Genomic DNA, 13,445 nt, shown 5'->3' on the forward strand with positions numbered 1-13,445 from the left:
TCCACCCACCCAGAGGAGAGGACGGCTGATGTAGGGACCCAGTGTCCCCCCCCAGGGGAGAGGACGGCTGATGCGGGGACCCAGTGTTCCCCCCCCCCCCCCCCCCCAGAGGAGAGGACGGCTGATGCAGGGGCCCAGTGTTCCCCTCCATGGTAGAGGACGGCTGCCGCAGGGTCCCAATGTTCCCCCCAGAGGAGAGGACGGCTGATGCAGGGCCCCAGTGTTACCCCCAGGGGAGAGGACGGCTACCGCAGTCACACAGAAGATTGGGAATACATATAACAAATCGTTCACTCTTTATTTCCAATGACATTTTATACATTAGCTCTTACAGTGAAGGTTCGGTTACATAGCAACCCATGAGGCCAATGACAAGTTGCGGCCTCCGCGACGGACACGCAACATACTGAAACGTAATAATGTAACATCGCCGTCCATCAGAACTTCCTTGATTTCTTATTAAGACAAGTTCATAAGCATCGGCCCAGCACGTAAGCTCGGACAGAACACATGAGATATACAATGTATATACTGCTGTCATGGAGAGAAAAAAAAAAGGGGAAAGACTTAAGTAGTGAAACTATTAGCAGCTACGTCAAACACTGAAATACTCAGGACTCCTGCAAAAAACTGTCCTTAATATGGCAAAAAAAAGGTTAATATACAAAAGTGAAAATTTAGAGACGAGGACCTTGATGGTTGGGAATCTCCAGCGGCCGAGCACAAAAACTCGTTGTGTAGATAGTTGTACTGGGTGATCGGGTTCACGGCTCAAGTCTCGTCATGAATCAGGCACACGTCGTAAACCTCACACAACTATCTGCAAAAATGGAGCCACAAAAATGGGGCCAGAAATTCTGAGGCACCCGACCATCCGCACGGACGGCCCTCACACACATCCAGGGGGTAAAGGACTAGATCAGGAAAAGCAAGGAGAAAGCGATGTGTTAGCGGAGATGACGCTCCTCAGCTGCCGCCCATAGGAAAAAGGCCAAAATAAATAAAAGATGTCGCCTGTCACATGACCATGACAGGGTCACAAGCAGCGGATGATCTTGTATAAGACGCCACCTGTGGATCTCGCTGCATAAACCCCATGTGTGATATGAAGTCATAAAAAGTAACTTTCTGCATAGAAAGCCAAAAAAGAAACTGCTGATACACGGCCCCGTGCACCACAATGGGAGGCCACCACTGCGACAGGTGTCTGGTGAGAAAAAGCTAAAGTGTACACCCCCTCCGAGCGCCAAATTACAGTCTATATATAGAGAATACTCATCTACAGAAACAGCAGAGATACAGTTAAGTCCATATATATTTGGACAGAGACAACATTTTTCTAATTTTGGTTATAGACATTACCACAATGAATTTTAAACAAAACAATTCAGATGCAGTTGAAGTTCAGACTTTCAGCTTTCATTTGAGGGTATCCACATTAAAATTGGATGAAGGGTTTAGGAGTTTCAGCTCCTTAACATGTGCCACCCTGTTTTTAAAAGGGACCAATAGTAATTGGACAATTGACTCCAAGGCTATTTCATGGACAGGTGTGGGCAATCCCTTCGTTATGTGATTCTTAATTAAGCAGATAAAAGGCCTGGAGTTGATTTGAGGTGTGGTGCTTGCATTTGGAAGGTTTTGCTGTGAAGTAAACATGCGGTCAAAGGAGCTCTCCATGCAGGTGAAACAAGCCATCCTTAAGCTGCGAAAACAGAAAAAATCCATCTGAGAAATTGCTACAATATTAGGAGTGGCAAAATCTACAGTTTGGTACATCCTGAGAAAGAAAGCACTGGTGAACTCATCAATGCAAAAAGACCTGGGCGCCCACGGAAGACAACAGTGGTGGATGATCGCAGAATAATCTCCATGGTGAAGAGAAACCCCCTCACAACAACCAACCAAGTGACCAACATTCCCCAGGAGGTAGGCGTATCAATATCCAAATCTACCATAAAGAGAAGACTGCTTGAAAGGAAATACAGAGGGTTCACTGCACGGTGCAAGCCACTCATAAGCATCAAGAATAAAAAGGCTAGACTGGAATTTGCTAAAAAACATCTAAAAAAGCCAGCACAGTTCTGGAAGAACATTTTTTGGACAGATGAAACCAAGATCAACCTCTACCAGAATGATGGAAAGAGAAAAGTATGGCGAAGGCGTGGTCCAGCTCATGATCCAAAGCATACCACATAATCTGTAAAACCCCGCGGAGGCAGTGTGATGGCTTGGGCATGCATGGCTGCCAGTGGCACTGGGTCACTAGTGTTTATTGATAATGTGACACAGGACAGAAGCAGCCGAATGAATTCTGAGGTCTTCAGAGCCGCCATACTGTGTGCTCAGATCCAGCCAAATGCAGCCAAACTGATTGGTCGTCGTTTCATACTACAGATAGACAATGACCCAAAACATAAAGCCAAAGCAACCCAGGAGTTTATTAAGTGGAATATTCTTGAATGGCCAAGTCAGTCACCTGATCTCAACCCAATTGAGCAGCATTTCACTTGTTAAAGACTAAACTTCAGACAGAAAGGCCCACAAACAAACAGCAACTGAAAACCACCGCAGTGATGGCCTGGCCGAGCATCAAAAAGGAGGAAACACAGCGTCTGGTGATGTCCATGAGTTCAAGACTTCAGGCAGTCATTGCCAGCCAAGGGTTTTCAACCAAGTACTAGAAATGAACATTTTATTTAAAATTATTGAATCTGTCCAATTACTTTTGGTCCCTTTAAAAACAGGCTGGCACATGTTAAGGAGCTGAAACTCCTAAACCCTTAAAGGGAACCTGTCACCCTGTTTTTTGAAGATGAGCTAAAAATAGCGTTAAATAGGGGCAGAGCTAGGCGTTACATTAGTGTCTTTGTGTGCCTTTATAACCTACCTAAGCTGCCGAAATACCTTTGTAAAGTCGCCGTTTTCTGCTGTCACTCACGCTGGTCTGGTCATATGGGCGTGGTGACAGCGCTGTTTCTCCCCCAGAAACCTGCTCATCATTACGTTGGTGGCGTAGTGGTGTGCACATGTCCAAAGCGAAGATCCACTGCCCAGGAGATTCAAAACAGCGCGGTCTTCGCTATTCGCCGTTTACCGGTGGGCGCGGCCATCTTTCCTGTGGCCGCGCGTGCGCAGATGGAGCGCTCTGCTGCCCGGGGCTTCAGGAAAATGGCCGCGGGATTCCGCGCGTGCGCAGATGGAGATCGCGGCGGCCATTTTCCTGAAGCCCCGGGCAGCAGAGCGCTCCATCTGCGCACGCGCGGCCACAGGAAAGATGGCCGCGCCCACCGGTAAACGGCGAATAGCGAAGACCGCGCTGTTTTGAATCTCCTGGGCAGTGGATCTTCGCTTTGGACATGCGCACACCACTACGCCACCAACGTAATGATGAGCAGGTTTCTGGGGGAGAAACAGCGCTGTCACCACGCCCATATGACCAGACCAGCGTGAGTGACAGCAGAAAACGGCGACTTTACAAAGGTATTTCGGCAGCTTAGGTAGGTTATAAAGGCACACAAAGACACTAATGTAACACCCAGCTCTGCCCCTATTTAACGCTATTTTTAGCTCATCTTCAAAAAACGGGGTGACAGGTTCCCTTTAATCCAATTTTAATGTGGATACCCTCAAATGAAAGCTGAAAGTCTGAACTTCAACTGCATCTGAATTGTTATGTTTAAAATTCATTGTGGTAATGTCTATAACCAAAATTAGAATAATGTTGTCTCCGTCCAAATATATATGGACTTAACTGCACATCACTGATCCTGCATTATACCCCAGAGCTGCACTCACTATTCTGCTGGGGCAGTCACTGTGTACATACAGGTGTTTCTCACAAAATTGGAGTATCATGAAAAAGTTACTTCAGTTCTTCAACAAAAAAAAGTGATACTCATTATATAGCGTCATTAAAAACAGCAAGTCATTATCTCCATAAATTAGAATAATTAACAAAAAACACCTGAAAAGTCTTCCTAAGTGTTAATAAAGGTCCCTTAGGCTACGTTCACATTTGCGTTGTGCGCCGCAGCGTCGGCGCCGCAGCGCACAACGCAAACAAAAACGCGGCAAAACGCACGCTAAAACGCTGCGTTTTGCGCCGCATGCGTCCTTTTTGGCCGAAAGTTGGACGCAAGAAAAATGCAACTTGAAGCGTTTCTTGCGTCCAACGCTTGCGGCCATGCGGCGCAAAACGCAGCACAACGCATGTCCATGCGCCCCCATGTTAAATATAGGGGCGCATGACGCATGCGGCGCCCGACGCTGCGGCGCTGACCGCAAATGTGAACGTAGCCTTAGTCTGGTTCAGTAGCTCCACAATCATGGGGAAGACTGCTGACCTGACAGATGTCCAGAATGCAGCCATTGACACAATCCACAAAGAGGAGAAGCCACAAAAGGTCATTGCTAAAGAAGCCGGCTGTTCACACAGTGCTGTACCCAAGCATATTAATGGAAAGTTGAGTGGAAGGAAAAAGTGTGGTAGAAAAAGGTGCACAAGCAGCCGGGATAACCGCAGCCTTGTAGGATCTTTAAGAAAAGGCCATTCAAGAATTTGGGGGAGATTCACAAGGAGTGGACTGCTGCTGGAGTCATTGCTTCAAGAGCCACTACACACAAATGTATCCAGGACATGGGCTACAAGTGTCACATTCCTTGTGTCGGCCACTCATGACCAGTAGACAACGCCAGAAGCGTCTTACCTGGGTCAAGGAGAAAAAGAACTGGACTGTTACTGTTACTCACTCAGTGATCCAAGGTTTTGGTTTCAGATGAAAGTAAATTTCACTTGGAAATCCAGGTCCCAGAGTCTGGAGGAAGAGTAGAGAGGCCACAATCCAAGCTGCTGGAGGTCTAGTGTGAAGTCTCCACAATCAGTGATGGTTTGGGGAGCCATGTAATCTGCTGGTGTAGGTCCACTGTGTTTTATCAAGACCAAAGTCAGTGCGCAGCCGTCTACCAGGACATTTTAGAGCACTTCATGCTTCCCTCTGCTGACAAGCTTTTTGGAGATGGAAATGTCATTCTCCAGCAGAACTTGGCCCCTGTCCACACGGCCAAAAGTACCAATACCTGGTGTAAAAATAACAGTATCACTGGGCTTGATTGGCAGCAAACTCGCCTGACCTTAACCCCATAGAGAATCTATGGAATATTGTCAAGAGGAAGATGAGACACCAGACCCAACAATGCAGACGAGCTGAAGGCTGCTATCAAAGCAACCTGGGCTTCCATAGCCCCTCAGCAGTGCCACAGGCTGATCGCCTGCAAGCCACGCCGCATGGATGCAGTAATTGATGCAAAAGGAGCCCCGACCAAGTATTGAGTGCATTTACTGATCTGTCCTCCGACCGCATGTGTTCTGTGGTAACCTAGCCTCACAGCTTTTTGCAGCAGGATTTGTCCCATGGTGCCTTGTTAGCACTGTTTTTCATCCTCATATCTATTTTGAAGGCTATTGTGCAGGATATACTAGTCTTTATTTAGACCCTTTTTTTCTATCACCTGCCTTTGGCTTCTGGGACATTGTGTATTTTTCTGCTCCTTCTAATTTGTAGGGGTCTTGCTGGAAGCTATATACTACGGTGGGGCGTTGTATGTCATTAGGCTGCCATTGGGTTTCTATTTATCCAACTGTGTGCATATATGCTACTATGATGTTCTATATAGCGTGTTTAATATTGTTCTGACTATATACAGTTAAACTGTTGCATGCTCCATTATTTTATGTGAGCTGCTTTCTTGGCACACAGTGCCCACAGACACATTTGCACGGAGGTTGTGACATATGGTTTTAAGTGTTTTTAATAATGTTTTCAATAAAGCTTATGTTATTTTTATTATCATTTTGGTGGTGTGCTGATATTTTGGTGGCTCTTGTTTCTTGTGTTTTGTGGGTCTATATATTAGCCATCATTCTTGCACCCCCATAGCGCATTTGGTATTATATTGTGGTGCGCCAGCTATTCTATATGTGCACACATTTAGTGATCATACATGTCAGAAGGACAACATTTCAGATTTTAAAATCATTTCTCAACCTGGTGTTATAAAGTATTCTAATTTACTGAGATAATGACTTTTGGGTTTTCATTGGCTGCAAGTCAATCATCAACATTAACAGAAATAAACACATGAAATGGATCACTCTGTGTGTAATGACTCTATATAATATGAGATTCACTTTTTCTATTGAACTGAAATAAAGACTTTTTGATGATGATCTGATTTTGTGAGAAGCACCTGTACATTACTGATCCTGTACTGATCCCGAGTTACATCCTGTATTATACCCCAGAGCTGCACTCACTATTCTGCTGGTGCAGTCACTGTGTACATACATTACATTACTGATCCTGAGTTACCTCCTGTATTATACTCCAGAGCTGCACTCACTATTCTGCTGGTGCAGTCACTGTGTACATACATTACATTACTGATCCTGAGTTACATCCTGTATTATACTCCAGAGCTGCACTCACTATTCTGCTGCTATTGGAATCATCAAGCTTATCGGAGAACTCTCTCATCGGGTTTGCTAAGCTCCTAGGGTAGAGAAGCGCATCACATCATTGTACAGAATCTGGTGCAAAGACAACATTTTCCAGAAACTGAATCACCAAAGTCTAGGACATGAGACATGGAATGTTGGGAAATACCAGCTCTGAAGTCTACAGATTCAAGTGCAGCTCTGGAGTATAATACAGGATATAACTCAGGATCAGTAATGTAATGTAAGTACACAGTGACTGCACCAGCAGAATAGTGAGTGCAGCTCTGGAGTATAATACAGGATGTAACTCAGGATCAGTAATGTACGGTAATGTATGTACTCAGTAATTGCACCAGCAGAATAGTGAGTGCAGCTCTGGAGTATAATACATGATGTAACTCAGGATCAGTAATGTAATGTATGTACTCAGTAACTGCACCAGCAGAATAGTGAGTGCAGCTCTGGAGTATAATACATGATGTAACTCAGGATCAGTAATGTAATGTATGTACACAGTGACTGCACCAGCAGAATAGTGAGTGCAGCTCTGGAGCATTACAATTCTACTGTTTTTATAGGTAAATTCTACCTGTAAACTGTAATATGGCATTTAGAGATGGAGACGCTCCTACTCTTTAGAGAAAGGCACTGCGGACCTCCTGTAGCCGATGTACCTCAGGCATTTGACATCTCCATGATCAGTAGCCTCCACCTCTGGTTGTAGGCGGTGGGATAAGCAGGACTATGTGGCACAATGTTTGGTGGAGTCATATGACCAGATATGGGCACACGACTTCTCAATGCTTCATTTCTTACTTGCAGTAGAAAAAAATATATAATACTTTACTGAATAATAATAAAATAAATGATATGGCAAGACGGCTAAGAGTGGATACAGTACGTCACAGAAACAAAGTCTTTGCAGGCAACACTGGCTGGAAATATTAAAAACACTTAATGGGTATCAAAAAAAAAAAAAAAAAGTGATTATCTAAATTATATACAATATCATCTAGCTGGGCTGCGATGGCCTTCAGGCTTTTTTTCTCATCATTCGTTACTTGTCGACTCACAAATAGATATGTAAAAATGTGATGTGAACAAAAAAAAATAAAATAAAAAACAAAGTAAAACAATTACATTATTTTCTTTAAAAAATGAAAGTATAACTATGTCCAATGTGGAATGTACATACAGCAATACATATCAGGGCTCTACAATAAAATTCTTTTATAAAAACATCATTTGAACCCCCCAAACACACGATCCCCATTCTCCAAGGTCTTAAAAAAAGAAAACAGAGTGGGGACGATTCTTCCGAATATCAGACAGGCGTTACCCCCCTCCGCCCCATCCTCATCCCAATGGACCAAACTCATTCACAGTTCAACAGCAAAACCCTGGCGAGAAAGCAGACGGCCGAGCCCAAGTCCTTATAAAGGACAAGATTCATTTGTTGAACTTTAAGGGGTACCCGATGGCTTTTTCCAGGCACTCAACTAAGGACCCCGCGGAAAGAAAATCTCTGTCCACCTCAACAAACTTGATGTAGATAGTTTTCGGGGAGACCCCTGGCTTCACCTTACAGTTCTGCGCTAAGAATCCATTGATGCTAGCCCACTCTTTGCTTTGGTTCTTAATGGTGGACTGGAAATGAAAGAACAAGCACTGCTGTAACGTTATGCTCTCGGCGATGCCGAGGTAGCAGTAGGTGATTTTCGCAGTTACTGGGTCGGATTCTGAGGCGGGTCCCGTCGGAGACTCGCAATTGCCATCGTTGACTAAATCGACTACCGCATTGTCAGCTTTGTTCCTCAATTCCTCGTATCCAATAGCGTAAAGCCCCGGACACTTGGGGATCCCGCCGGGTAAGAGGTACTGAACTATATCTCCGCCGATCGGCTTGGAGTGAGCTATAGGAATCCAGTCGGTCTCCATGTGCAGCTCCAGACACCGCGCTTCGCTGATGGTGATCTCCAGAAACTTATAGTACACGTTTTTCCAATTCATTTTCTGCACTCTGGTCAAAACCACCTGCCCCTCCGGCTTATCGGGGTTAAAGTACTCACGTAGACGCTTTCCCAGCGGAACCTGGGAACTGATTTCGGCATAATGGTAACGGATGTCCTCCTTCCACCGGGTGTTGTATCCAATGCCAAATATTGCCAGTTTGTTCGAGAGGTGCAAGCGTGAAAACTCTGTCCAGCTTTGCAACAGCTCCCATTTGAGGTGGACGGACTCCAGGATGAGCATGGTGGTCTGCAGAATCTCCCTTTTCCTGCAAGTTACAACAGTTTTGATTAAAAAAAGGTTTAACAAGGAACAAACTCTGCAATAAGAGACCGGGCAACTATAAAACAAGGAAAAGCAGCAAGTGACAAAGACGGGCTGCCCTGAGAACAGCAAGATACTAGGCATCTCCGGGAGGGATCATGCAGCCGCCCAACGCTACGGGACTGAGCTGCGCTGGTTCACAAAATGGTTATTAACCCGTAGGTGAAACAGGTTAAAATTGCTTCCACCTGGAAAAACATGCAACGTCGCAAAGCCGCAGCAATTCACAGTGACGTGCATGGATGGAAACGGGCAACATGGCACAACAACGGGGGAATCCGAGCTAAGTTCTTGACCATCTCCCCCTTCCCAGGCAGGTGTCAGTGGGTAAGGAAAGTGGTTGCACTAAATGGCCCATAAGTTAAATACATTCTGGAACTCCCACCAGAGTGCAGCCGGTGGTCCGTCTGCTGAAAAGCCGCTTACTAAATGTTTCATCGTTAGCAATTAATTACTAATGACCTGACAATTGTAAATGGTCACAGACAATTCTTCATGGTCATTAACCTGGACATCCCCTTTAAGCAAGAATTCACAGCTCTGTAAGCAAAGTAACGTTTCACTGCCGGGACCCCCATCATCCACTGCCGGGGACACTCATCCACTGCCGGGGACACTCATCAGTCACACAATAGCGTCGTTCGGCCCTCTGCCCCTCTAGTCACAGGTCCATTATCAAATACTAAATATTTCCTAATTTGCCTTTCACATGACTTTGGGACCCAGGATAATAATCCGACCACTTTATCAGCTTGTCCACCCCACCAGAGAAGAGAGTGGGAGACGTCCGACACAGCAGCGAGACATTCGAGCAGATGGCATCACCTGGTCAGACCCCAGATACTTACTGTTCATCCTCCGAGAGTTCTTTGTTCTTTGGCGGTCTTTTAGGAATACTGATTTCTTCTAAAATAAAAAGAGAAAGTAAGGATTTAGATCAGCGGCGTGGACGTGTAAGATAGCAGCGTGTCTGGCATTGCTGCAAGTTTCATGCTACACGATGAATATATAAAATGTTCCAAAATCCAAATGCAATACATGCAAATTTTGCCTAAAAAGGTGAAAATATAGAGGAAATCCATGGATAAAGAGGAGATGGGCATGTCGCAGAGAATTCAGGCTGCTATAAAACTTCTGCAGTCTCCTGCCGGGATCGGCGGAGAATCTCCCGGTAACACCGCCGGACAGTTCACAACCTGCTCTGGTCATTACCAATACCTACTTGTGATATATAATGGACAATGCAGTGAAACTGCCAAAATAACATGCACCCCATAACCATGAGCAACTTACAAGTACAGCACTTGTCGGGAGCAGACGGATGGCGCAGGCTCAGAAGCAGCGCCCGCAGCATGCCTGGCCTCTGCAATAACAGCCGCGAGGAGAGGTGAGCTACATCTGCAGCTGGTAACCAGTGAAACATCACGGTCAATCTCCGACAGCAGCGTTTATAGTGCATGGCATTGGGGAGCGCTGTCCTAAGCGGCCATCAGCCCCTGCGGTGCTACGGTCATTGCAGCAAGGGGGTTTGCGGAAGACCTCTGGCTCAGCGTCCTAGGACACCATGACTTCTACTATGTTTATTCATCTGTATTACAATCAGATGATCGCAGGTGTTAAAAAATATATACCGTATATACTTGTGTATAAGCCGAGTTTTTCAGCACTTTTTTTGTGCCGAAAACACCCCCCTGCTTACACACGAGTCCTTGTCCCATAAGACGACGGGGGAGGGGAGCGGCGGAGCAGAGGGTCTCAGGAGGCAGGAGACGGCGGCTGCGGCTAAAGCCTGTGCCCGCTGCTAAAGAGAAATGAATATTTACTGCACTGGCAATGTTTATTCATTTCTCTTATAGCGCGCATAGTTACAGCCGCCAGGCTAATATGGGTGCCCGCTCATTAAGGTAATGAATGTTCACCTCTCTCCTCTCCCGTAGGCGTGGAGTGAATATTCTTTACCTTAATGAGTGGAGGACATGTGATCGCTAAGCCGGAAGAACTGCTGGCACCAGAACGAGATGCTGCGAGGGCACGCAGGGAAGGTAAGTAGGATGTTTTTTTTTATATGAGCCATGCATACAAGGACGGGGACAAGGAGCCACGCAGACGGGGACAAGGAGCCACGCAGACGGGGACAAGGAGCCACGCAGACGGGGACAAGGAGCCACGCAGACGGGGACAAGGAGCCACGCAGACGGGGACAAGGAGCCACGCAGACAGGGACAAGGAGCCACGCAGACAGGGACGGGGACAAGGAGCCACGCAGACAGGGACGGGGACAAGGAGCCACGCAGACAGGGAAGGGGGACAAGGAGCCACGCAGACAGGGACGGGGGACAAGGAGCCACGCAGACAGGGACGGGGGACAAGGAGCCACGCAGACAGGGACGGGGGACAAGGAGCCACGCAGACAGGGACGGGGGACAAGGAGCCACGCAGACGGGGACAAGGAGCCACGCAGACGGGGACAAGGAGCCACGCAGACGGGGACAAGGAGCCACGCAGACGGGGACAGGGACAAGGAGCCACGCAGACAGGGACAGGGACAAGGAGCCACGCACAGGGATAAGGAGCCATATAACCTATATACAAGGACAGGGATGGGGAGCCATGCATACCAGTATAGATATAAGGGGACAATGCATACCCGACTTATACTCGAGTCAATAAGTTTTCCCAGTTTTTCGTGGCAAAATTAGGTGCCTTGGCTTATACTCGGGTCGACTTATACACGAGTATATAAGGTATGTTTTAAAGAAATATTAAGAAAGAAAAAAAGAAAATAAACTACACACATTGAGATCACAACTTTTTCTTCCATTACAAATAAAGATACATATAGAAAAAAAACCAAACAAAAACATTTGTTAAGTCCACATCAGTAAAAGTCGGTTGATATTGGCCTAATAGTTTTGGGTCAAAAACCGCCACAGCTTGCTTGTCTAGGCGAAAACTGCACACGTGCACAACCCAGCAAACAGCATTACATTCAGGTCAGACAAACTTTTCTTTTTATCATTTCCATTGGCCACAACTAATAACTTGTGTAACAAGTGTAATAAAAAAAAAAAAAATTAGGGGGAACAACAGTACAGTACCGTCATTAGGGGGACACGGCAGCGGCTGCTTCTGGACCACCCAAGGTGCTAAAAAACAAAATATATATACACAAAATAAAAAAAAATAAAAAAGAGTAAATGAGGAGATGCCTTGTGTGATCATCAGTATAAGTATTAGTTCTATCGGCCGCTCATAGTGAAAGCTCGATACAGCCCTCCGACACTGCACAACTTTACCGCATCACACGTCCAGTATCAGGGTATTCATGCTATGATGTTGCCATCAGACCTGCTGGGACCAGTAGTTCCACACACGATCACAGCCATCAATACTATATTAAGTTCCCCTTAAAAGAATTACTAGACAATTAGCCTGCCAATTGCGTTTTTTCATTATACTACTAAGAATAAATGAGATAAAAACACACAATATCATGTGACAAACAAGAAGCACACTCTGGGTTTCGCCTGTCGGCTTCTTCTAGGGCAAGCTGAGCGTGCTTACAACTCACATGATTATAGAAGCTGTGACCCATACAAGGTTCCTCCCCCAAATTAATCGACCTTAATACACGAAACTGGAACCTTATAGGGGTCATAGCTTATATAATCATGTGACCTGTAAGCACAGCTTACCCCCAGAAGAAGCTGACAGGAGAAACCCATGGTCGTATAAAGACGTTTTTAATATATTTTTAAATCTTTTATTCTTGGGAGTACAATAAAGAAAAAAAGAATGGGATGCGTATTTTGGGGCTTTGCTTCCAGCTGTTCGGTAATGGAAACTCTTGACTTATTAGCAGCAGTGATCGTGTGTGGAACTACTGCTCTCAGCAGGAGCGATCGTAAAATCACTGGATGAATACTCAGATACTGGACGTGTGACAGACGGAGGGATTCACGATACCGTGGATTCTGCGCTAAACATTTTGTCTGCCTTTTGTGAACACTCAAGACGTTGAGAAAACAGCGAGATAAAACTCCTGTGATGGACAACGAGGCGCAGAACCGGTCTAATTCCCATTATCGGAGCTCGGTCTTGTTACGAGCAGGGCACCCGGGCAGATTTCTATCTCATGGAAGCAAACAATAAGAGTTTCTACTAAATGACAGTAGGCTGAGGTAAGAAAAAAAAAAAAAATCACTTTCATTATAGGAAACATTTACTTGTAAACCCTTTAAAAGGGGACGTCTTCCATTTATTAAATATGGCAGTGAGAACTTAAAAAACAAACAAACGAAAAAACCCAACATTTATTCACTTCCCAATCCTTGTATGGCTACCATGGTCTCCTGCCGATCACCTCACTTCCGAGTCTGGGGTACATCCCAGTGGCCATGAAAACTGTCGACATCCAGAAGGAGAACCGAGGAAAACAGCAGGGAACTTGGACCAAGGTACGGCGTGCACACGGATCAGTCAGCGGGTACAGGGTTAAAAATATAAAAATTTTAAAAAAGGACAATCCCTTTAAGAATATAATCTACTCTCCTTTTCTTCCATCATTCTAGATTAAAATGTCAGAAGTTTTGCCCTGTAAATGCCTCCCGGA

General features: G+C 45.6%; 1 protein-coding gene across 1 annotated transcript in view; it reads right to left on the bottom strand.

Moving 5' to 3' along the window:
* Positions 1–281: 281 nt before the first annotated feature.
* The window catches only part of MSANTD2 (Myb/SANT DNA binding domain containing 2), a 24,683-nt gene continuing 11,519 nt past the window's right edge, over positions 282–13,445 (bottom strand). Inside the window, exons 4-8 of the mRNA XM_077249559.1 lie at positions 11,932–11,979; positions 9,682–9,739; positions 4,301–8,777; positions 3,595–4,000; positions 282–2,782 (exon numbers count right to left, since the gene is read on the bottom strand). Of these exons, the coding sequence (XP_077105674.1) occupies positions 7,949–8,777; positions 9,682–9,739; positions 11,932–11,979 (935 nt within the window). The 3' untranslated portion in view covers positions 282–2,782; positions 3,595–4,000; positions 4,301–7,948. The remainder of the gene's footprint in view (positions 2,783–3,594; positions 4,001–4,300; positions 8,778–9,681; positions 9,740–11,931; positions 11,980–13,445) is intronic.

The sequence above is a fragment of the Ranitomeya variabilis genome, chromosome 4 (genome assembly GCF_051348905.1).
Source record: "Ranitomeya variabilis isolate aRanVar5 chromosome 4, aRanVar5.hap1, whole genome shotgun sequence".
NCBI lineage: Eukaryota > Metazoa > Chordata > Amphibia > Anura > Dendrobatidae > Ranitomeya > Ranitomeya variabilis.